The sequence below is a fragment of the Desmodus rotundus genome, chromosome 9 (assembly GCF_022682495.2).
Source record: "Desmodus rotundus isolate HL8 chromosome 9, HLdesRot8A.1, whole genome shotgun sequence".
NCBI lineage: Eukaryota > Metazoa > Chordata > Mammalia > Chiroptera > Phyllostomidae > Desmodus > Desmodus rotundus.
In genome coordinates this window covers 94,232,448-94,258,465 of record NC_071395.1, presented here as the reverse complement: position 1 = coordinate 94,258,465, position 26,018 = coordinate 94,232,448, and the positions used below count along the sequence as shown (strand labels likewise).

General features: G+C 37.3%; 1 protein-coding gene across 2 annotated transcripts in view; it reads right to left on the bottom strand.

Moving 5' to 3' along the window:
• Positions 1-26,018, bottom strand: part of AATF (apoptosis antagonizing transcription factor) — a 105,360-nt gene that overhangs the window by 62,878 nt on the left and 16,464 nt on the right. For both annotated transcript variants that reach the window (XM_024572915.3, XM_053910475.2), the window contains exons 5-8: positions 4,945-5,059; positions 3,484-3,685; positions 2,803-2,967; positions 1,142-1,225 (exon numbers count right to left, since the gene is read on the bottom strand). In XM_024572915.3, coding sequence (XP_024428683.2) covers positions 1,142-1,225; positions 2,803-2,967; positions 3,484-3,685; positions 4,945-5,059 — 566 coding nt within the window. The remainder of the gene's footprint in view (positions 1-1,141; positions 1,226-2,802; positions 2,968-3,483; positions 3,686-4,944; positions 5,060-26,018) is intronic.

Sequence of the window (26,018 nt, the reverse complement as noted above, 5' to 3'; positions counted from 1 at the left end):
TACGCAACAGAAAGAAAGAAGGAACTCCTACCTTTTTCAACAGCATGGATGGAACTGGAGAATATTATGCTAAGCGAAATAAGCCAGTCAGTGAAAGACAAAGATCATATGACCTCTCTATAAGAGGAATCTAATGAACAAAATAAACTAATGAGCAAAATAGAATCAGAAGCATGGGAACATGGAACAGATTGACAGTGACCAGTGGGGAGGGGAGAGGGTAATAGTGGAAAGAAGCAGAAGGGACTTAGACAAAGAACATGTATGAATGACCCATGGACATGGACAACAGTGTGGGGATTGACTGTGGGAATGGGGGGGCGGGGGCTGGGCGAAAGACAGCAAAGGGAGAAAAATTGAGACAACTGTAATAGAGTAACGATAAAAAATTACTTTAAAAAAGAGAAAAAAAGAGACCCAGGATTATAGGAAATTATTTTAGTTCTTTAGAATAGCTCAAATGTTTAGTCTATCTTAACATTTACTAGCTTCATTAAAAAGAGCAGCATGCCAAGCAATAATAATGTCAGGGAAGAACTGGGGAATGTCTGTGAAGAGATAGTATTGAGAGCAGAATCATATTTGAACTTCTACTAGTTCTTTCTGTCTTTAAAGCACTATGATATTATTATAATCAAAAGTAGCAGACAATCTCAAAACATACTTAACTGATTTGAACAAGCACAAAAATAAATTAAAGACAAGAGACCTAATAGGTAATAGAACCAGAAGTGCAATTCAAGAATTATGGGATTCCAGCCTTTTAGCTCCATCCTGATATAATAGTATTAATAATTGGACAAAAACCAAACAACTAACAAAAAATCCTCCATTAAAATTATCAAAAACAGTTAAGAAAGAATAATCAACCTGACTCAAAGAAGATGAAACTATTTTACAGATAATTTACCCTCTTCAACAACTTACAAAGTAGCTGTAGCTGTTTTCATTTCAAAATGAAAAATATAAGACAGAAGAAAAGCAACAGATCCAGAACGACACAGTGAGCCAGTTCTGAACACAGGCGTTTCAACTGTGTTCATCCCCAAGGTCAGCTACCCGTGGGTCAGAGAACTATAGTCGCTGTTTTAAAATGCTAAAACCTGATTTGTAACAAAAGTAAAGAGTGTGAAAATCATACCTGGTGGTAAAAGTCATCATCATCAAAGATTTCTTCATCCAAGTCCTTCAGGTGGGCATTGGCAGAGGCTTCCGGAAGGATTTCCTACATCAACAAGAAGAAAGGAAAGAGTGAATACCACTGCAGTTATCAAAATAATGTAGCTACTATAAACAATGCATATAACAGTCAAAGCACTGTTTTCCTTAAGATATAAAGAGCTCATGCCCTGGCTGGTGTAGCTCAGTGGATAGAGCGTGGGCCTGTGAATCAAAGGGTTGCCGGTTCGATCCCCAATCAAGGCACATGCCTGGGATGCAGGCCAGGGCCCCAGCGGGGGCCATGTGAGAGGCAACCACACACTGATGTTTCTCTCCCTCTCTTTCTCCCTCCCTTCCCCTTTCTCTAAAAATAAATAAATAAAATCTTTAAAAAAAAAAAAGACATAAAGAGCTCTTAAAATTAAAAAAAACAAAAACAATCCAACTGAAAAATGGACAAAAACATGAATAGGCACTGGACAAAATAAGAACCATAAATAATAAAATACCATTTGACAATATGTTTAACCTCATTCCAGCTAAATACATGCAAATTAAAAGGAGGAGACGCCATTTTTCACCTCTAAAACTGGCAACACTCAGTACTGGAAAGTACAGCTGGTGGGACTAGAAATTAATGCAGCCTTTTTGGAGGCAATTTGGTAACATCCATCAGGATTTAAAATGTGTATTCTCTGTGATTTAACTTTTCCACTTCGAGAAATCTATCCATATGTTCACACAAATACAAATACAGAAAGGCTCAGGAATGTTTCCCGTTGCACTGCTTCTACAACTGGAGACAACAAAATTACCCCTTGTTTGACTATAGTACACATCCGCACAACAGAATACTCTAGCCATTCGGAAAAATAAGGGAGATCTCTATGTAATGATACGGAAAAGTGTCTAGAATATATTAAATTTAAAAAGTTGTAAGAGTTTATATGTACTTCATAACATTTTACATATATATACACACACATTTAGTTTAAAAGAAAAGGTAACCGTATTTTACATATGCATGTATGCATGGGAATGTGTGTGCACACGTGCACATGCGTGCGTGTACACCTATAAATGGAAAATACCTGAAAGCTTCTTACAACTATGAACACTGGTTAAATCTGAGGAGTGAAATTTTTAGACTAGAAGGAATTTTACTTTTCATTTTAAATTCTTAAAAAAGTATCATGTATATATTTCTACTATACATAAAAGAGTTTCCTTTAAACAAAAGAATCTGACTATTCCAATTTTGGATCCTCTTCTGGAGTATCTAAACATCCAACATAAAGCCTAAAGAACACGCTTACTTCAATGCTGAATTTCTAAAGCAGCTGCTTTAGAACTGAATTTTAAAAATTGGGTTACAAATGCTTCCACTACCAGACTCATATCAATCTCAAAATTAAAAGACCACACACAAGCTAATAATAGATTCATATTTTTAAAAATTTTTTAAACCATTTTTTAAAAACATGCTCTTGGTTTCTTAACAATCTGGAAGTATTTTTTCCCCTTTCTTTCACTAACTTCTCACCCCAAGAGTAACACCTACAAGTAGGTGATCCGATTTTTCAGTTAATTAGCCTCAAAGAAACTGTTCCCCATAATCATCCTGCACCACAGAGTTCTTACCGGTTGTCCTGGCAAACTCTCTGGGACAGGCTGTGCTGCCGGCTCGGGTTTGCCAAGGACTCGGTAGACAGAGCGCTTGGTCTGTGTCCTTCGGAGTAATCTTTCTTTGTCCATCAGAATATGATCGATCTGAGTCAAGATTGAGCGTTCAAAGGCACCAAAACCCTGCAACAACATAAATAGAATCAGATAGTGCAGAAAATCTGCGCTGAGGGCAGCGACATTGGTTTCTCTCTTCTTCTGTCAGCTGAGAACTAGCCAACCCTTCTTTCAGGACGGACCTTCTGTTAAAGGCTGAGTTTGTAAGTGGCTGTAATTGTTCTCAGAAATAAAATCAGTCTTAAGCAGGCCATGCTACTTTCCTATACCCAGAGTTACATTCTGCTCCTTTAATAGTAACTGTTTAACATCAACTTCTTTATTTTATATTTCCAACACAAACACAAGGCCACAATTTCTAGAATAAAATATTCTAATAAAGTTAAAATCACAATTCTGAATGGTATAAACCCTAGTGATAAGAGTTCAGTAAATTTTTTCAATGGAAATGACTAATTATCATAGTGACATCATCCACGGAAATGAGCTGTAGTTCCAATTTCTTAAAACTGCCTCAGTTTGCCACAGCCTGTGCTACACACACATGCATGCACACACACACACACGCACACACACACTTGCCTTCCCCAGTTTTCCAGAAGCCAGCTTGGTTTTATCATGCCACTTCTGAAGTGTGTGGTTCCTGTAGACTGTAAAGTCAGCAAAGCGCTTTGCCATGAAGCTAGGATAGTCATCCATCTCCAGCTTCCTCTTTGCTGGGGCCCTTTTCTGCTTCTTCTTCTCTTCTACTAGCTCCTCCTCTTCACTGGAAATCTCCTCCTCACTAGGAAACCAGCAAGAAGAGTAAGTCCAATGTAAATAAACATTACCCACATAAAGAGCTAGACTCCCATGAAGTGGAGAGCATCTAGGCCTTCCCTAGTCTGTCTACATTTTAAGTAAGACCACAGATGTAAGGATGGCTTTTTGTTTGTTTGAAAAGAATGTTCATGAGGTCCATCAAAAACTCATGTAACTTTTCAAATAAATATAAAAATAATTGATTTCAAAATAATTCTTACAAGGTAAGCAAATTGTAAAATTAAACGAGATTGTAAAAACATTACTAGAAATGCATATGACCCAGGCCTACACTGGTTACAAGAGAGTCTTTAAAAATTAAACATACAATCATACTTTTACTACCTTAATCCCCAAATCAATACGAAAAAATGTCTCCCTGTAATCAATTGTTCAGGAAAGCTGAGTAAAATTAGCTGAACCAAATGGAGAGAAGCTGAATGTGAAGAAAACTCTAAGGGGTAAGCAACAGAATTAGCATTAAAATGCAATATTGTACGTAACTGCCATGAGAAATTACTACAGCTTCCAATTATATAGCCAGTTGCACTCACTGGATTACAGACCCCAACATGAAGTAGATGCTCAATAAATGTGAGTTTACTTTTCATCCCTCCAACTAATTCAGTGGAAAAGAATGGAGCAAAAAATAAGCCCAAGAGAAAACAGTAAGCAGGTGCCACACACAGCAGGCTCAAACAAAGGGGCAGGGAGATGCTTCATCGAATGTGATAATTTCAGTAAAGAAAAAGGTTTATTCTGCTGTTTTCTGAAATTTTCCACCCTTCAAAATAATTGCTGGGTGGAGAGGGGCAAAGGAACTGTAATGGCATAATCAATAAAATATAATTTAAAAAATAATAACCACTTCTCCCCTTACTGAAAAGAAGATGGCTGTGACCAGCGATTCCATGATCTGGGCACAAAGTGCTTCATAAACAGTAATTAACACTGGTACCAAAATGTACTTTCATCTACTAACTTCAATTGCTCTAAAGAGAAGGCAAGTCTTTTGCTGAAGTCACAAAGAGAAGTAGGTATAACTAAGCATAAAAATCCAAAACCTAATTCCCAATTTTTGTGCCATCCTGGCCAAAAAGGCAGTTAAATGTAAGTGGCTCTTTCTATTCTCCTAACATTAAGTCTGATATTCCCTGGAAAGAATTTCTTTTTCTTAAAACACTGGGGAACTACTCAGATGAAAAGAAAATAAGCAACTCTATAGCTGCATTCGCTCCTTACCTTTCTGCTTTGGGCTTTGTTCCATCTACGAGATACCTAGTATCTGGGTACTGGAAAAGTAGTTCTTCTTGAAGGTCGACCAATGACCTCAACAGTGCTTTCAGTGCCTTGTGGCCTGGGAAATAAAGCACAGAGAAGGGTCAACTGTAAGGGCTCCTGAGCAGTCCTGGCTGCGGGAGGGGGAGATGGTGGTAGAGGGTGGCAGGCATAGGGTACAAAGAGACTAAGAACTCTGAAATACAGGCTTCACAAAAGGAAATAATAACAATGCCTACCTTATTGGGTTGTTCTGAGGAACAAGCAAGGTAACACATGTAAGGTGCTTAGAAAAATGTCTACAATAAATTGTGAGTTCTTAAATTTCGGAGACTGACAAACTCTTTCTCTGTCATCATAACCAATCTTTTTTTCCTTTGGTGTTAGTTTCTGCACATTGCCCACTGACCTCCTGAATTATCCCTCCATCAATCAACCCCTTAAGCAATTCCTCCGCTTTTCCTGAAGAGCACAGTTCAGTTCCTCGATCCCTACCACCTCCACCGCCCTCCCTTAGGAGATCTCATTTGCCTCTGATTTGAGCTGCCACATCATTCAATCTCTCCACACATATCCTCAAGGAGAGTTCTTGTTCACCCAAGAAAAACCCAGGTTAATGACCTTCTATTTGCAGTACTGAGTTGTGTATTAAAAATCTGCACATCAAGCCCTGGCTCGTGTGGCTCGGTCAATGGAGAGCCAGCCTGCAAAACAAAAGGTCACCAGTTCGATTCCTGGTCAGGGCATATGCTTGGGTCGCAGGCCTGGTCCCCAGTTGGGGGCATGTGAGAGGCAACTGATAGATGTATCTCTCACACATTGGTGCTTCTGTCCCCTCCCTTCCCCTCTCTCTAAAAGTAAAGAAATAAAAATCTTTAAAAATTTTTTCACATCAAAAATATGTTCTCACCTGGCTCTCCTCATAGCAACAGGTTGCATTTGTAATAAAGCTGGTCAGGATTAAGTACATAGTCTATGGCTAAGAGCTTTCAGAATAAAAACTGGCCCACTGAGAACTGAACTCATACCTTCTTTATCAGCCTAACCCTACCGAAGGGGCTGACAACCCTGATCATCACCATTCATGTGTTGGCAGCACCCAGACACCTCTCCTATGGTCAAACCGCGCATCTCCAGCAGCTCTAAGAAAATCTCATATGGATGCTCCATCGCTCGTTCACATACACCACGTCACAAACAGAAATTTTTTCTTCCTACCTAACACTTCTCCCTTGTCTGATTTTTCTCGTCTCTGTTTAATGCATTTTCATAGGAGATCATTGACATTTTGGTGCCCTTATTCTGTATGTTTGATCAATAGCTAAACTGTGTATTTTTCATTCTTATTATCACTAACAGCTATCCATTTATCTCTGGGCATGCTTGTATCACTCCGTCCCTCTTTCCCTTAAATAACTGCCATCTTCTCACAAGCATCCCTACTTTCAGTTAGCGATCCCTGAATTCACTTTTGTTTTATAAATCACACTAACTTCAGCCCACACAAACTTCAGTTTAAGTGATTTTTATGAGTCTTACTCTATCGTTTCTGCTTCTAGCCTGCCCAGCATGAAGAGCCTCCACACTATTTTACACCCCAACCTGTTTCCCCAGCATGTGAGATAAATGAGCTCTCCATATACATTGTGCTGGAGCCTTCTATTTCAACATAAGGCTAAGAGCTAACTAGCAGACAAAGCCTTCTCGGCACTGGTCAGAAGTAAATCAACGACCCAATAACTACTTTGCCTTCCTTCAAATAGTCTGCATGTAAGACTACATAAATACAACTTCCTTGTTTGAAATAAGACCCTTGATCTCATTTTTCTAAATTCTGCATTCTAATCCTTTTATAAGAGTGCATATCCATCCATACCACTTGGGAGGATCTACAATATGTAATATTACCTGAAAAATACACAACACCTTGTTTTCCAAACCAAGATTCTCAACCTGTTGCTCTGAATCTTAAAACAACAACAACAAAAAAAGCAAAACAAAATTTCCACCAAACATGGAGATAACTTATACTCATGAAGAAGAAACAAGCAATACAACATTATCCTTCATCTCTTGGCTTTTAGGAAATGGGTTAAGTACAGACAAGATGGTAACACACACAACAAGGAAAAATAGACTAAAGATACAACAATTTTAAAGCCTAAAACCAGTCATTCTAAATGTGCTAAGTATATAAGTAGAACAAAGCAAAATTACGTAAAGATATGGGAAATTTTAAAGGAAAAAGTATAACAAAAAATACAAATGATAACTACAAATATTAGATTATGACAAATGATCATCTGTGAAAGATCTGAGAACTGATAAGAGATATCCCAAGTAGCTAAGGTTCTGAAAGTGTATGTTGTAGCAAGAACCTTAAGAAAAGAGAAAGGACATTAACACCTGGAAGGAAGCCCATGAAAACACTGAAATCTCATCTCACCCAAATTCTATGTATTGACCAATAATTTTAACTTCTTTTTTGGAAATGGCTATATTTTAACAGACCAAGTCCATGTTTCCCAAAGTGAAACCACAAATCAATTTTGCATTTACAAAGTAATTTTCACAATTCCCAAGACCTAACCTTGAAAACAGTATGTTAAGTAAAATAAACCAGTTGCAAAAGGGCATATACTGTATGATTCCGCTTACGTGAGGTACCTAAAATAGTCACATTCATAGAAATAGAGAGTAGAATGGTATTTGCCAGGGTTTGAAGGGAGGAGGGAATGGGGACTTACTATTCCATGGATATGGTTTCCGTTGGGGATGATGAAAAGGTCTGGAGATGGATGATGGTGATGGCTGCATAACAATGTGAGTGTACCCAATGATGCTGAGCTATATGTACACTTCAGAATGGTTAAAATGGTACATTTTATGTCATGTATATTTTACCACAATTTTAAACAATCCCAAGACCACAATATGTAATTCTACCACTCTAGATAGCATGCCATACAGACAAAGTAATCCGTAATCCCTCAATCTTGAGCCTAGTCAAAAAGAACAGGAGATAAAAAGGAGTTTTTGAGCCTTTAAATATTATTCAGCCTTTAAAAAGAGGGAAATTCTGATACTTGCTGCAATATGGATGGACCTTGAGGACATTATGCTAAATGAAATAAGAGAGTCACAAGAAGACAAATCCTTAATTATTCCACTTATATGAGGCACCTAGAGTAGTCAAGTTCATAGAAACAGGAAGCTGAAGAGTGGTTGCCAGGGGTTGGGGAAGAGGGAAATGGAGAGTTGTTATTTAATGAAGTATAGATATTTAGCTTTGCAAGATGAAAAGGTTCTGAAAATTGGTTGAACAACAATGTGAATATACTTAACACTACTGAACTGTACTCTGACAAATGGTTAGTACGGTTAATTGTATTATGTTTTTTTTTTTTCTTTTACCACAATAAGAATTAAAAAGAACAGAAAACACAAGTGCCTATCCCTTAACTTCCTCTAAGTACCATGTGTCCATGGTCTAAAATATGAACGAAGAACCATGCAGGGAAGAAGCTGCAAAGCAGTCTATAATGTTTATAGGTGCTTGCCCTCACCAAGCAAGTCATAATTTGACTCTAACATGTAGCATAACCAAGAATTGTGAAAACATCCAACGAAAGACTACTACTTTTAAGGGCCACTTTCAAATAGCTATACAAGCCCTTTTATTTTGTTCAAGTCAGCTTTAAAAAATCCATTGCAGATATATTAGACAGCCTATCAATCCAACAAGAAAGCAGAGAGCCAATATCAGTAAATCAAAGTGTGGCTTTCTGTTAATACTCTCTCATATGTTCTCATTTTATACACCCCTTCACCCAGTCAGAAAGTAGCCCTGAAGTATTTAAGCTCCATTCAGGGATAGCACCACCATGCATCAAAGTGTCAAGAGACCTACCAGAGATGAAATCTGCAATTCTGTGCTTCTAACCACCAAAAAAAAAAAAAAAAAAGTTTATCAAAGTAAAGTCACTAGAGGCCACACATGGACAATGGACAACTTCCTATAAAGAGATTTAGAATAAAGAACCCAATTCTCATTTCTTTGCAATATCAGGGCCACACTTCTTTCTAGTAAGAGTTTATGTAAAACCTGAGGAGACAAGGAGCAGTCTTTTGCTGGATATGGTAGGCCTCCTCAAAGCCACAGCTCAAATCCAGCCGTGAATTCTTACCAGCCAAACACCAAACCAAGCCCAAGCAAACCTTCTTTATCATTCATACAGGACTGAGCTCTATTTGTTCAACCCTATGAATAAAAAAGAGAATGAAATCAATTGTTTCTAATTCACCTCTAATTTTTCACCCAATTACTGTCTGGGTTTAAAAAATTTTTTGTTAAAGCAGCAGAAATGCACATACTTTCTTCTCCCTCTTGGCTCATAGTCACACACACACACACACAAAAGAAAGAAAAAAAAAATAACCAAACACTGTCAAGGAAATGTTTATTTTGTTCTACATGGTGCATTTCCAGAGGCCTTTCTCTTAACAGGTGATTAAGAAGAACAGATGCCTCGCCATGTTACCAAGAGTCAACATAAGCATCTAGGCACCAGCTTTAGGAATAATTTTCCAAGTAGAGAATAAATGGAAAGAGTGCTTTACTAAGGGTCAGGGACCCTGTATTCTGACACTATCACTAACTAGTCATTTCATACTGAGTAGACCAATGTAACCTCTGAGTCTCAATTTTCTCATCTACGAAATGTAGACAGTCCTTTGCCTGTTTATCTCACAGAATGAAGGTGAAAAATAATAAATATTTGTTATATGTTGAGGTATTTAACACATTTAAAAATGCTGTAAAACTAAAAAGACTATTACCATCAGAAAGCCACTGTTTGCACATGGTGAAAACCTTAAGCTCTGCTTGTACTGATCCACGGCACTAGGGCTGAGCGAGTACTCGGAGTCCTATATTAAGTATTCATTTCCACACTGCCCATATGCAAGCATTCTACATAGAAAATGTCACCAATCTAAAAACCATTTTCACCTAACAGCTTTATTTTTTCCCCTGATTCATCTAGGCTGTCTGACAAAAACAAAACTGTAAGCAGAGAATAAGTTTGGACATGGGCGCACAGTCCATTAATTAGATTATAAACCAATACGTAAAACATCTGGCAAGGGGATGGAGGTGGAATGGGAAGAGTGGAATGTATAAAGGAAAATAAAGCTTACCTTATCAGTTTTTAAATATCTATACAGCTATTTTTAAAATAAATATGCAACCATACAATTATTTGTGTGCTAGTATATACGAACTCCCACATTCCTATTACCCCTCCCCAATAAATATATTGAACTGGAATGTACAGATTATAAGAACATTTTTTTTCTCCTTCGGAAGTAAACTCTAGAACTAGAGCTAAACTATAGGTCAAAATGACACACAATATATTGGCCCGAGAACAATACTTTTCATTCAAATCCACACAAGCCTGCCACTTGCAGTAGTCATCCCCGGCAATTAATCCCCCAAGAAAGACGTTTGATTAAATCTTTTCAAGCAAATCCTTTGCTTTGCTTTTGTTAGTTCACTTCTTGTCAACATCTATTAAAATATGCCTTTAATTCTCCCACAATCTTAAAAAACACCGATTCCACTGTCTTCAACTTTAATCAACTGTATGGCCGGCATTTTTCATTTCATAATAATGTGCTGCTTGGAATTCAAGAGGCAGGCTCAGCATCAATCATCTGGTAAGAATTTTTCCACTGCAATAAATATGCAAATGAGGAGAGCCAGTCAGTCGTATTTCAGGCCCGACTTGCTAGTGTTTTAAAAAAGACACAAATTTATTAATTGCCGGTGGCCAGAGGAATCCTATTACTTTGGGCATTGATTACAAAGCTGTGTGAGTGATTATTGTGCAACTCGCAGGCTACCCAGGCATGAGGAAAAATTATTAAAGCAAGGAAGAGATTATCAACTCAGAATAACAATAAGCCTTAACATTTAGGCCCTAACTTCTTCAACAAAGAATTACGTGAAGGCTCCACTGTATCATAATTCCAAATTCTGTCAGTATTACTGTTTGGGCTTGTTCTGTATTCCCCAAGCAGAATGGTGTTACCAGTAAGAAAGAGTATTGCGGGTTGCAAATTCCTTAACACCAACCATATGGATGAGCTGTTACCATTTCCCATGTATGTCCAACTAGAATGTTTCTATATCCACGTATGTAGACAAATATGCAGGGGTGTGCACACTCAGATTCCCGGACGGAGATACATGGATATGCTAATATGAGGACCGCGGTTTTAACTGCAATAATAGAAGGAGCACAGTCCCAGTGTGTCGACTGGTTCAGTGGACAAGAGGCAGAATTTTTTTTTAATAGTACAAAATAACCACCAGGATAACTTTTCAAAGCAGAGCATGGGGACTTATATCCAAAAATCATGACGGCTAAGCCAAAAGCAGACTTGGGCTCTCACACCTCCAAGGGCGCCGCAGCAGAAGGCACGCGATCTATGGAGGGGTCCGCGGAGGAAAAGGTTTGATAGGCTGATTCTGAATGCAAAGTGTTTTTGTGAGAAACATTCAGCCCAAGACACACTAAATCAAATAAGAAAGAGGACTCAGTGGGCAAAACTTATTTTTTCCTCTTAAGAGAATGATGTGGGGAATTGGGGGAGTAAGTGGAAGTTGGAACAAGGGAAAGATGAAGAGACATATGATAAAATATGTTGGGCAAGCCCCTCACGGAAAGAAACAAAAAGAAAAAAATCCTTAACATTTTATATTACTGCCACACTAAGTAACATGATAGATAGTGTGCATTTCAGTTCTGTGGAGGGACATCCCACTCAAGCTGTAATTTCTGACCAGGCATGAATTTATAAGGAAGGGAAAAGAACTGCAGAGTTTCTGAGGTTTCCCTGAATACTCTCTCAAATACCTTGATGAAGTATGTCAATAAATCCTTAAAAAGCCCTATAGGACACAGCAATCTAACTGATCAATGTACTTCCCGAAATCCACTACCGTTACCTTCCACCTCACATTCCTAGACAACCTCCATTGCTCCGGAGCACTTCCCTAAACAGGGAAATTGATTTCCCCCTTTAAATAGAAAGGGTAAAAGCGCAGAAACGAGGTACTTCGAATACAAGTTTATTTACCAACAGTTGTTTAATCTATCTAATAGGAGTTACCCAGGGAAAGTGGGGATACTCTCATTTTTATTTGATAGATTTTTTAACTGTTTGAATATTTTATTTATTTATAGTTATTTTAATGAAATTTATTGGGACGACATTGGTTAATAGGATCATACAGGTTTCGAGTGTGCATTTCTAGGATATATGATCTGTATATTGCACGTGTACCTACCATCCAAAGTCAGATCATCTTCCATCACCACGTGTTCGGCCCCTTTGCCCTTCGCTACCCTCACCCCCTCTGCTCTGGTGACCACCACACTGTTGTCTGTTTCTCTAAGTTTCAGTTTTATATCCCATGTTTGAATACCTTATACATACATTACTCTAATCATTTAAAATACTATTAAAATTTAAAGTTAACTTTAAAGAAAGTTATCAAAAATAAAATTAGAACCACAATCCAAATAACCCTCTCTGTTTCATATAAAATAGTCTGATCCTTTCATATTAAAAAGCCTTTAAATAAACAGCCTCTTAGGTAGTGAAACTATCCCTGACTAAAATGTCCAAATTCTCTACATAGAGTACAGGTCTGGAAACATCTTCTTTGAAAATGGGGGTTCCGAGAATACCTTTCTGAAAATGAGGATTCCCGTGCGGAATTAATCACTCCTTTCCCAGTATCATTTGCATCACTGCTACCACACATATCATATTGTACTGGGGGTCTGATTTTATGATACCGTTAGATGCTTGAGAGCCCAGACCTCACACTCACTCTGGCATTCAACATATCACCTGGGCCATAAAAAGTATCCTACAATACAAGGGAGGCCCCCAAAAGAACCCAGATTTATCTTCTGAAGGGCAGGCCCCTTGTAGTCCAGGCTTCCCCTGCTAGGTGAGTGTTTGAGGAACCCATCTGTATCAGTGTACCAGCTGGTGGTGTTGTGAGAGGCTGTATTCAGCTTCAGTGAATTTTTTTAATTTAATGACAGGTGATTTATGAGGACACCTGCCCACACCTTGCTGAGTGTTTAGCAGTTTTTGACCAAAACAACAAGACCCCCCATGCCCCACCAGCCCTATTCACTTGATCTGGCCCCAAGCAACATTTTTTTGTTTCCCCAGATTAAAAAAAAAAAAAGTCCTCAAAGGGAAACATTTTGCTGATATGGAAGAGGTGAAACAAAAAATGGCAGAAGCACTAAAGGCATCAAAACCCAAGCATTCAAAAACTGTTCTGAGCAGTTTCCATGGGTGTACTGCATCAAATGGAGAGTACTTTGAAGGTTACTAAAGTTTAAACATGTAAGAATACAAGTTTTTTTACAAATAAATTCCAGGTTTTGGGGGGCCCACCCTCATATTTTAGTTGCAGAAAGATGATTTCTAAGTCGCAGGGCAGAACATCTCATTGCACTCTTATTCCCAAATCTAAATGATGACAAGCAAACAAACTATGGACTCCATACCTGCTAATTAAGAACTATGTGTCCTCTACAAGCTGACCTTTGTTAACAGAAGCAAAGGAATCAAACTGAACTTTTTCTTTATTTTAACACACCGACAATAAGATGCACAGGTTACCCTTAGAGTCTCAAAACCACCTTATCAGATTTACAAACTTACAAATGTTACAATGTATTCACATGAAGATTTAGTAGTTATCACCACTTAGATGGATAAACTGAGACTCAGAGGAAAGAAGATTGTCTTGTTTCTCTTACTATTAGTAAGACTAAGCATTGTTTATCCCCCAACCCAAAATGAAACACTCTGAGAGGTGCTTTCAAGTTAAAAAAAAAAAAACACTTAAACACTTAAATGATTTATACTTTAAAAGTGGTTTACCTCTCTCTACACCTTAGCTCCTTGAGGCAAGGACTGTGAACCTTGGTATGCTCAGTGTTGGCAAATGGTAGACTCTATATTGTTTAATGAATAACTGAATAAAAATGACACTGTAATATTTTTTCTTGGCATATATTTTTTTCTATGTGCATTTCAAGTCTTCAAAGAACTAACACTAAGCACAGCATGAGAATTTATTTACATAACCCTTTTAAGAAGAGGGAAACAAATACTGTGGTCCTATAGCTATAGTCTAGGAAAAAACCGTATTACCACTATTAAGATTAATAGTTAACATTACTAGGAACCTACTAAGTGTCAGGCACTAGCCCCCTAAAGACTTTCTATGTATTAACTCATTTAAAAACTTACCACAGTCCTTTGATTAGGTACTATTATTATACCACCATTATAAAGATTAAGAAAATGAAACACTCCTACAAGCTTTAAAAAAAAAAACTACACATTTTTCATTTTCTGCATCAATGTATCCTTATGAATATAAAACTATCTTGAAAATAAAGTGAATAAAATTTCAATTACTAAAAAATGACAAAACTGCCCTCCCCAATACCCTTACACAATTAAAAAAATAATAACACTAGTGAAGCTCTGTTAAAATGTTACATCCAAATTTGGTTCCCACACTGGAAAAAACAAAGCCCTGGCCAGTGTGGCTCAGTGGATTGAGTGCAGGCCTGTGAACCAAAAGGCCACTGGTTCGATTCCCAGTCACAGCATATGCCTGGGTTGCTGGCCACGTCCCAGGTTGGGGCTGTGAGGCAGCTGATTAATGTTCCTCTCCCTCTAAAAATAAATAAATAAAATCTTTAAAAAAAAAACACACATATACAGACACACAAAAAAAAAGTGGAAAAACTAAAGGAAGTCCAAATCACATGGATAAAAGGCAGGTCCAGTAAAACAAGATAAAAGGATAGATGATGCTTAAACTGAAGAAGTGAGTGTTAAAAAATAGACTGATAATATCCAAAATTCAAATATATCAGAAAAGATGCTTAGCCTCACAAAAAAACAAAAACAACAAAAAAAAATACATCTTTGTGAAAATGCTTGATGCTGGGAAGAATGTAAGTAAATGGGTACTCTTCATATACAATTGATAAGAGTTTAATTAGCAAAACATATCCAGAAAGCAGTTTGGCAAAATATATCAAAGTTTTACACCTGCATATTTCCTGACCTTACTATTCCACTTCTGAAAATTAATCCTAACAAAATAGATACGAAAGCAAAGATGTATGTATAAAAAATTATTTTTTACCATTGTTTTTTAAAAATTAAAGTTATTGAGGTAACACTAGTTAATACCACTATAACATTGTTTATAATAAGCAAAAATTGCAAACATCTCAAGTGCCTATTCACAAGGGATTGGTTAAATTAATTTAGTTTAGCCAGATAACTTTCTGTGTAGCTTCTGAAAAGAATAAGTACACATGAAACATGGTTTGAATAAACTAAACCATAAAATATGGTTTTGGATAACTGAAGTCATGTGAATATGGAGTGCACATATTATTAGGATTCTCAGGAAGTATTCATTTGGTTAGGTAAGATGAAACATCCTCATTTACAGAAGTGTCTGAAGGCAAGCTGGCGTGATGACTGTAATTTACAATATTTCAGGAAAAAAGAAAAGAAAACGCAATAACAAAATATTTTTTTTAAAGAAAGAAAAGGTAGACTTACATTAAATAACATGGCATGATGTAAAACAATCTCATTTGTATATTTAAAAAAGTTTAAATTGACATAAATATCTGGAAGTATACATACCAAATAGCTAAATATGGTTATTTCTGAAGAGCACAATTAAGAGCAGGAAAAAACCTCCCACAATCCATGTTAAATATTTTAGTATTGTTTGGGGGCAGGAAGCAATACTATTTGAAAAAAATTTTTACTACAAATTTTATTTTTATGGCTTTTTAAAAGGTAATTAAGATTAAATAAATATATTCCAAAATACAATGCAATCTTCTAAGGTAAATGTAATTCGTCCTGTCACCAGAAAATCAAATAAGAAGAAACATTAAAATAAAAGTAAGAGGGATTAGAGGTGGCCAGGAGTTTGATTCACAAGGAGATAATCCATCCCTAGAACTAGTTTAAAATTTACCCTGTACAATTCCACAAAAGAAATACCAATGACCAATAAATGTAGGGGAAAAAATGTTTACCCTCCTTAAACACTGGGAAATGTAAATTTTTTAATGTAAATTAAAATAAGCAAACACCATGTCCTATCTATCAAAGTGACAAAGATGAAAAAAATTATAGAAACCAGCCTTGACAAGGATAAGGAAAACGGCCATTCACATAAAGAATGTAAGAGTATAAACTAACACACTTCTCTGGAGGGCAACCTGGCAATACAGATCAAAAGCCTGGAAATCCTGTCCATCCTTAGAACACATACTAATTCCACACGCAGAAATTTATTTTATGCAATAACATAATCATGGACGTGAGTAACGATTTAGTAACAATGATGTTATTGCATTATTTATAAAAAGAAAAAACTGGAAACAACCTAAATGTCCAACAATAAAGAATGGGTTAAACTATCCATATGATGGAAAGTCTATGCTACCATTAAAAATAATGCTGTAGAACAATATTTAATGACATGGAAAAATATTCATGATCTCTGTTAAGTAGAAAAAAAAGAGACTGAAAAACAGAATACAGAACATAGTTCCATTTTTATTCTAACTACACCCTCACAGGGGGGAAAAAACTAGAAAAGATACACATACCATACACCAAAATATTAAAAGTACTTAACTCTAGCTGCTGGGATTAGTTAAGTTTCCCTACTTTTGCTTGGATATTTTCTCAATTTTATGTAATGAATATGTACTACATTTATAAGGAAAAAAAACCTGTTCACCTATTTCTTTATCATTTAATGTCTTACCTGCCTATAGCAGAGAAACCAGATCAGCTAATCTCCTGAGGGCCCTTCTCACTCTCCTACTGAAAAGACACTATTTGGAAAAAAATCTTTAGAAAATTTGAAGGATACATTTACTACTTGCACACTAAGCTTTCTATTTTACAACAAATTCATCTCCATAGCTCTCCTGACTTCATTCCTTTAAGCTTTGGCCTTTATTCCCTCACGCTTTCTTGCAAAACATAAAATAAAATAGTTACACTATGTGCATAGTGATTGGCCAACAGCAGAGGCTGTGAAGCAGAGCAAGCCTCAATATCTGTACTAGCTTTGCCTCTAATTGTGTGGTCTTAAGTAAGTTACCAACCTCTCCAAGACTTGATTTCCTCATACATGCAACACTGCGATTAGCACCTATTTCACAGGCTGCAGAGAGAACTAAATGAGACATCTGTAAGAACTTAATACAGTACATGGGGAGTAGAGCACAATTAACAAATGGGAGCTGTTTTTTGTTTTTAGTGTATACAGGCCTCTAGCATGACTTATACTTGCACAATAAAATTACTGAGATAGAGCCCTGGCTGGTGTGGCTCAGTGGATTGAGCACTGGCCTGTGAACTAAAGGGTTGCCAGTTGCATTCTTAGGGCACACGCCTGGGGTTGCAGGCCAGATCCCAGTAGGGGGTGCATGAGAGGCAACCACACACTGATGTGTCTCTCCCTCTCTTTCTCCCTCCCTTCCCCTCTCTAAAAAAAATAAAATCTTTAAAAAAAGAGAATTATGTCTTAAAGATATCATGACATACAAACTTTCTCTAAGATAATTCATAAGTAACATAACCCATGTTCTTTTTTCCTTAACACCACCTGCCGCCGGCCACCCCGTCTCCTCTCCTAGTCAAACTTCCATTAAAGCTTCATAGAAAAATAGATATAGTGGGAGAAAATATATATACATTAACAGTGTCTGGAGTAATATACCCCCATATTGTTTTCTCTGAGGAGGAGGTACAGGGAATTGGGAAAGTGGGAGAACTTTTACTTTCTCCTTTACATGCATCTATACTGTGTGTGTGTGTAAATATATGCATATTTACAGTGAAAATTTTATATATATGTAGAGATTTTCTCTATATCATAATGGAAGGGCATAAGGACAAATTAGGTCCCATAAAATTCTCAGCAAATTCATAATTTCAGAGAAAAAAGTCTCTACACTTTTGAAAAATGCTTTTCAACTTCACATTTATTTTTAAAGATAGACTAGCTACTATTAGGGAATTACATTATGAGTAGGTAAGCATTAGCCTTTCCAGTTAAAACTACTCAGGTTCCAGTTAAAACTGGAAAGGAGGAACCTGAGTAATAACCAGTAATCTGATTTCATGTTTCCACATGCCTTTTACACCCTCTCACATACCAATATGGAACCCACCTCTGACTTAGACCTTGGCTTCCAAAAGAAATGATTAACAGAACCCAAATGCTACGGAAAGTAATTTCATAAAAAAGCAACTGAAAACAGGAATATTATGAAACAGCTTACTTGACATAAACATAGGAGGATGTTTGTCAAAATTTCTGGGGTTATTTGAGTTATGAATGGCAACTTCATTTATCACTGCAAGTACTATTATCAAGAAAAAAAAATCTACAAGTTCGAAGTAAACAGAATTACAACTCAACACTATTAAAGCTCCTACATTAAGCCAAGTGAAACAACCAACAAAAACCAAACAAAAATTTTCTGTCTTCCAGGGGAATTTTCCCCTTTAAACAAAGGATTTACTTCCTGCTCTTCCACTACGGGGGGGGGGGGGGGGGGGGGGGGGGGGGGCCCTCATTTGGATCACTTGTTCCTATTTTGGTACAATGTATCCCTAAGGAATTTCAGTGAGTTGTGAATTGTTATTCACAAGCAAAAGAAAAAAAAGAAGAAAAGAGAAAGAAAGCAAGCAGGATTAACGGCAATTGCCATACAAACTGAGAAACTTGCATCTTGTACTTTTAACATGTAAATAATGCACAGATCCTGCGGGAACATGCCAAACACCAGGATTCTTAATTAATGGAGCTCTTTAATGTGCAAATCAGGAACAAATTGCAAGTTCTGACTTGCATTGATTATGAAAACATTAATTGAATGAGCAAGAGCCAAAAAAAAAAAAAAAAACAACCAACAACCAGAATCCTAAATCTTCGAAGAGACCAAAAGAATACAAACCTCTTGAAACCAGAAGAGTCTGACCAATGTCTAAAATGAAAACCTGAAACAGTATTGCTCACTAGTATACAATGAATTTGAAATCCAGAAACAAAAAACCAACAGTTAAATCAGAAAGCAATCACTATAAAAAGCGTCTATTTCACCAACATCTTGCATTAAACAGAAAAATGAGTGTTTATTCCAGAAGATCACAGACATTGCTTTAAGGGGGGAAAAACCACTCTCTCTCTCTCTACACACTTATATGTATATAGGTATAACAAAACAATGCTGTCTCTTTAAAAAGAAATTCATCCTATATAAATTATAGCCATAAACTTTTCCTGCAGTGCAGCCTAATTAATTCTTGTTCTATACACAAAGGGAAATGCTGGGTGACAAATGGGTGTGAAGCCAGAAAGCTGCCAGGTCTGCAAAACATTTTCTACTTCAATTTATAAGCAATTTTGCAGTAAATCATCAACCAGAACCTGGAATCTCAGGAATCTCAGAGTGTCCAAACCACATTATATCACTTATCAAAGAGAGAGGGAAAAAGAGTTTAAAGACATCTCATTTTTCAGTTCTAACCCACATCAAAATCTAGAAGCTCTGTGTAATCTATTATTCTCTTCTGGGTAAGGTTTTAGTACCAAAGATATATATTTCAAGCAAAAATGACACTATAGGTTGATGTAGACCATTCTTCCATCCCTAGAAGTACTGTATCATGTATCCATTACCATAAGAAATATTCCCAGAGTTATCTGGGAATCAGCACACAACTATTTACAGCCCCTCCCTCAAGCCAAGCAAAATGCTCACAATCAAGCCAAACTGCAGGGTTCAGTGGTGAGCCACTGCGGAAAAACAGGTGGGAAACACTCCAAGGAAATGAAGCTACTGAAGAGGAAAATAGAAACTTATATGAAACAAAGAAGAAAGCAGGCTGCCCCTTTATAGCCAAACCCTTTCCCCACCCCTAACCTTTGCCAGCCATTGATCTGTTCCCCTTCCTTTTATAGAATGTCATCTGAATGGAATTTTGAAGTATATAATCTATTAAAACTGGAGTCTTTCACTGCTATAATACCTTTGACATTCGTCCATGTTTTTTGCATTTATCAGTCATTTGTTTCTTTTTATTGCTGAGTAATGTACCAGAATTTGTTTATCCATTTGCCTACTGAAGAACATATGGGCTGTTTCCAGTTTCGGGTGATAGTGAATGAAGCTGCTATAAACAAGCATGTACAAGCCTTGTGTGGACATATGTTTTCATTTCTCTGTGGTAAATACCTAAGACTAGGACTGCTGGATCACTTGGCAAATACATGCTTAACTTTATTTAAAACAAAACAAAACAAAACAACTGCTTAGCCCTGACCAGTGTGACTCAGTTGGTTAGGCATCCCAGTCAGGGCACATGCCTGGGTTGCAGGTTTGGTACCTGGTTGGGGCATATACGAGAGGCAACTGATCGATATTTCCCTTCCCCTTTCTCCCTCCCATCCCCTCTCTCTAAAAATAAATAAATAAAATCTGAAAAATAAATAAAATGTTTAAAAAAAACCTTACTTAACTGTTTTTCAAGGTGGCCATCCTATCTTGCATTCCCACTAGCAATGGATGCAGTTTCAGTTGCTCTCTGCATCCCTGTTAGCACTTGGAGTTGTCAGCTGTTTGGTTTTTAGCTATTCTAACAGGTATATGGTAGCATCTCATTGTGGTTTTACTCTGCATTTACCTCAACACCAATAAGTATGTCGAACATCTTTGCATGTGCTTATTTGTTATCATGTATCTCCCTTAGTGAAGCCGCTGTTCAAATCTTCTGTGTTTATTTTTTTATGGGTATTTTTTTTATCATTGGGTTTTGAGGGCTCTTCATATATTCTGAGCACAAGTCTTCTGTTAAATATGTGATTTGCAAATATTTTTTCTAGGTCTATAGATTGTCTTTCATTCTGTTAACACATCTTTCACACAGCAAAAGATTTTAAGTCTGATTTAGCCCAATCATCGATTTGTTCTTTCATGGATTATATTTTTGATGTCATATCTAAGAACTCTTTAACATAAGTCATGAAGTTTTTTCCCATGTGTTCTTCATTTTACAGTTTTATGATTTACATTTAAGTCGATGATCTATTTTTCTGTCAATTTTTGTATAAAGTGTTAACCGTAGATTGGAAGTCATTTTTTTTTTTTTTACACAAATGAATGTACTATTGTTCTAGCACCATTTGTTGAAAAGACTATCCTGTCTCCACTGAGCTGACTTTGTACCTTTGTAAAGTCAATTACCCATATTTGTAAGACTCTATTTCAGAATTCTCTATTTATTCTATTACAATGATTAAAGTAACTTTTAAAATGAATAAACCCACAAAGGAAGGGCAAAGTACGACAGAGATGACAGCAGCTCAGTCTGGTAAGCCAAAACGCCAACAGACTAAACAACTGTGAGAATGTCCAATATTGAAAAGACTGACCATATCAAGTGTTTATGAGGATGTAAAGCAACTGGAACTCTTATACGCTGCTGGTCAATTGTAAAATGGTATAACCACTTTGGAAAACAGCTTGGCAGTTTCTTTAAAAATTAAACATAGACTTACCACGTGACCCAGCCATTCCATTCTTAGTCACCCAGGAAAAGTGAAAGTATATATGAATAAAAGCATGTACACTAGGCCCCCCTTACCTGAGGTTTTGCTTTCCAAGGTTTCAGTTACCGGTGGTCAATGAGGGTCCCAAAATATTAAACGGAAAATTCCAGAAATAAACAACTCATAAGTTTTAAATCGCACACCATTCTGAAGAGCAGGAAATCTCCCACCATCCCACTTCACCCTGCCTAGGGCGCAGGTCACCCCTTTGTCCAGCACATCCACGCTGTAAAAGCCACCAACCCGACAGGTGCTTAGCAGCAATCTAGGTTATCAGATCGACTGTCAGGGTCACAGTGCTTTGGATCACATCCCCCTTATTTCACTTAATAATGGCTCCGAAGTGTAAGAGTAGTGACACTTGCAATTCGGACATGCCAAAGAGAAGCCTTAAAGCGCTTCCTTTAATTGAAAAAGTGAAAGTTCTCAACTTAATAAGGAAAGGGAAAAAATCGTATGGTAAGGTTGATAAGATCTGAGGTAAGAATGAATCTTCTATCCATGAACTTGTGAAGAAGGAAAAGAAATTCGTGCTGCTTTGGCTGTCTCACCTCAAACTTCAAAAGTTATGGCCACAGTGCACAACAATGCTTAGTTAGGATGGAGAAGGCATTCAGTGTGCGGGCGGAAGACGAACAGAGAACATGTTCTGACTGACGGCAATGTGGTGCTCTCTTGTTACTCCAGAGAGCACTGGAGTTAGGACTTTCTGGAGTTACCATTCAAAGATTTCAGCAAGGGATCCCCTGAAACAAGTGACACTAAGCCCTTTACTGCAAGTAAGGGATGGTTACACAGAGTCAGAAATAGGTTTGAAAAATACATAAATTACTGGAGAGGCTGTATCTGCCAATGAAGAAACTGCTGCCACATCTCCAGCAGTTGAAGGAGTTGATTAGGGTACTGATATCCACAGTTTTAGGCATCCACTGTGGGTCTTAGAACATATCTCCCGCAAATAAGTGGGGCTACTATACACAAACATTCACGGCAGCTTTATTTGTAATAGCCCAAGACTAGGGAAATGGGACCTGCGTGCACGGTACTGTATGCCTGTTATACCTCAGTGAACCAGGTTCTTTTAAAAAGCCGATGAACAAACAACTGACCTCGCAAACCAGAGCAAGCTGACTCTGGTGTTTGCAGGGAAGAACGAGAAGCATCCCACTTAACAGTCCATGAACAAAATCCCAGAGGACTCAGGAACTGGCAGTGGCAGACATCTCCAGAAGAGGAAAGGAAGGCAGAGCTTAAAAAAGTCAATACTACACCAGATCCTCCCCTTTACTTACTCAGGCAGAAGTTTAAAGGTTTATCCCTTGAAGAGAGTTAACAGAAGGTGTCTCGAATGGAAGGGTGGTAGGGGGCTGATGGGGGGACTCGGGGGTAAGGTACTAGACACAGTTGAGGACAAGGGCATGATGTTAAAAACAGGGGAATAAGTTGAAGTTCATAGACTGAATGCTGAAATCCCCAAGCTAGGCTATGATCTTCCTAGAATGTTGGCAGCCAGGCTGAGACTGAAAGTACTCTAGCAACTATGATCCTTTGAAGAGCAAAAATCTAAAAATACTGACATTAGGGGTTCCCATATGGCCCAGATCGATCACTTTATAATGGAAACCACAGACAAAGAGCCCTGTTTAAACATACAAAGCTTCTAATCAACTTTTGGTTACCCTCCTTTGAAAAGTCAACTGAGAGCACAGGATCACCAAATATCTGAGAGAAACATCTAACGTGTCATATAGGGGTTAAAAAATAAAGCTTGGAGGAAACTGACTATTCAGGAAGAACCCTAAGGACGTATGTATCAGATATATCCTCAGAGAAATAAAATTAAAACATAATAGAAGAAATAAAAATACTCAAAGGTTTTGAAAATAAAGTTGAGAGTGTGGGCTGGGGGCGGATTTTGTTCATGGACTGTTAAGTGGGATGCTTCTCGTTCTTCCCTGCAAACACCAGAGTCAGCTTGCTCAGGTTTGCAAGGTCAGTTGTTTGTTCATCAGCTTTTTAAAAGAACCTGGTTCATTGAAGTATAACCGGCATACAATACCGTGCACGTAGGTCCCATTTCTCTAGTCTTGGGCTATTACAAGTAGATTGAGCAAAAAGGAAAAAGGACTCATGGACATGGACAACAGTGTGGTGATTGCTGGGGGAGGTGGGTATAAGGGGATTAAATGGTAATGGAAAAAAATTCAACAAAGATTAAATTTAAAAAAGAAAGAAAGAAAAAAAGCTAAGGAAATGTCTTAGAATGTAGAACCAGAGACAGAGAGAAGAAAAAGAGAGAATTGGAAAAAGAAAGAGAACCAGAGGAGCAGTCTAACACCAAATAGCAGGCCTTCCAGAAAGAGAGAAAACAGGGAACAAAATCACTAACAAAATAATTTTAAGAACCTTTTCCAGAACTAGAAGATACGAGTTTCCAGATTAAAAAGGCCCTGCAAGTACTATGCACAATGAATGAAAACACATTTACACTAAGGGGCAACATCATGATATTCCAGAATTCTTCAAAGAGAAGTTTGCAGCTTCCAAAAAGGGAGGATCAAGAATCAGAGTAACTTCTGACTCATCAACAGCAATTTTGGAAGGGGGAAGACAATGGAATATTCTATAGAATTCAATACACGGCCCTGGCCAGTGGCTCAGTTCGTTGGAGCATCATCCCATACACCAAAAAGTTGCAGGTTTGATCCCTGGCCAGGGCACATACCTAGTTTGTGGGTTTGATCCCCAGTCAGATGCATATGGGAAGTAACCCATCAATGTTTCTCATTCACATCGATGTTTCTCCCTCTCTCTCCTTCTCCCTCCCTCCCTCCCTCCCTCTCTCTCTCTCTCCCTCCCTCTCTCTAAAATCAAGATATGTCCTTGAGTGAGGATTTTAAAAATTTAAAATGAGAATGTTATACACAGCCAATTGTGATGAGTGTCATTGTGATGATAGAATAAAGATATTTTCAGATAAGCGACATCTAAAAAAGTTCATCTTTCATGAGCCTTTCTCAGCAAGCCAGAAGAGACTATGCTTCACCAACTTAAGTAAGCCAAGAAAGATCTGGACTTCGGAGAAGATTCCAGCGTAACAGCTGGCATGGGAGAAGGGGAACAGTCAGATTAGAGCAGGACGACTTCTTTAGGAAGATAAATTGGCAGAATAGCTGCCATCACTGAATATCCTGAGGTGAGATTTAGATAAGCAGAAAAAAGTTTGGGCTTGAATTACTGCATAGAAAACAAAACAAATGAAAATGGAACAATTATTAACTCTAGAAAACAAAACAGTGTGTGGGAAAGGAAAAATAATGATAACATAGACACGGCGGCTCAGCTGGGAACAGTTTACACAGACATAATATTGGAAACACGGACTGTTGACCTAACCAGATTACAACAGAACCATGAAGGGACAAGAAAGTGTGTGAGTGAACTAGGAAGGAGAGCTAAATCCTCACTTTCATAATGAGGAGTCAGTAGATAAAAGCCTGAAACTGAAAAATCAAGTAGAAACAAAATAAGTTAATTAGAGATATAAAGATAAATCCTATGATTTAAAAAATACAACAAAATAACTAAAAATGTAATTGTTGCTTCAGGAGAGTAGGTCATGTATGGCGAGGGGGTAATGTGCACAGCCAGCAGAATCTAGTTTTCTTAACAAGCTTTGTTGAATTATTTGACACTTTAAATTATATACATGTATAACTTGGATAAAAATTTAAGAGAGAGTAAAGTCCAAGGTAAACAGGAAACTGGTAAAAATAGGAACAATTTTAGGAACTAAAGTGAAAACAAAAAAGCTTTAAATGTATATAATATACTCCAAGTATATTAATTATATAAAAAAGGAACATTCAGAAAACAAAAGACCTCTTGGAGATCAAAAATAAGATTAAAAAAAAAAAAAAAAAAACCCTGGAAATCAAACTCAAAGTCTTTCAGAAGATAGACATGGAAAATCACAAAAAGATGGAAAATGTTAGAGGACAAACACATAAGAGACACAGCCAAGGAGTACAACTATGCATCGGTCCCAGAGAACAGCCAGTTCAAACTGGAAAATCATAACAGAAGAGAAGGCATGATTAAAGTTTGGAGAAAAATAATTGAGATGATAAAACTGAGCTAGCTACAAGGGGTGAAAAAGGAAATTAGAGGCCCAAGGAAAAACGATTTAATCAATTAATAGTCCAAATGTGAAGCAAACTAAAATACAGCATGACATTAAGCGACTGATGGA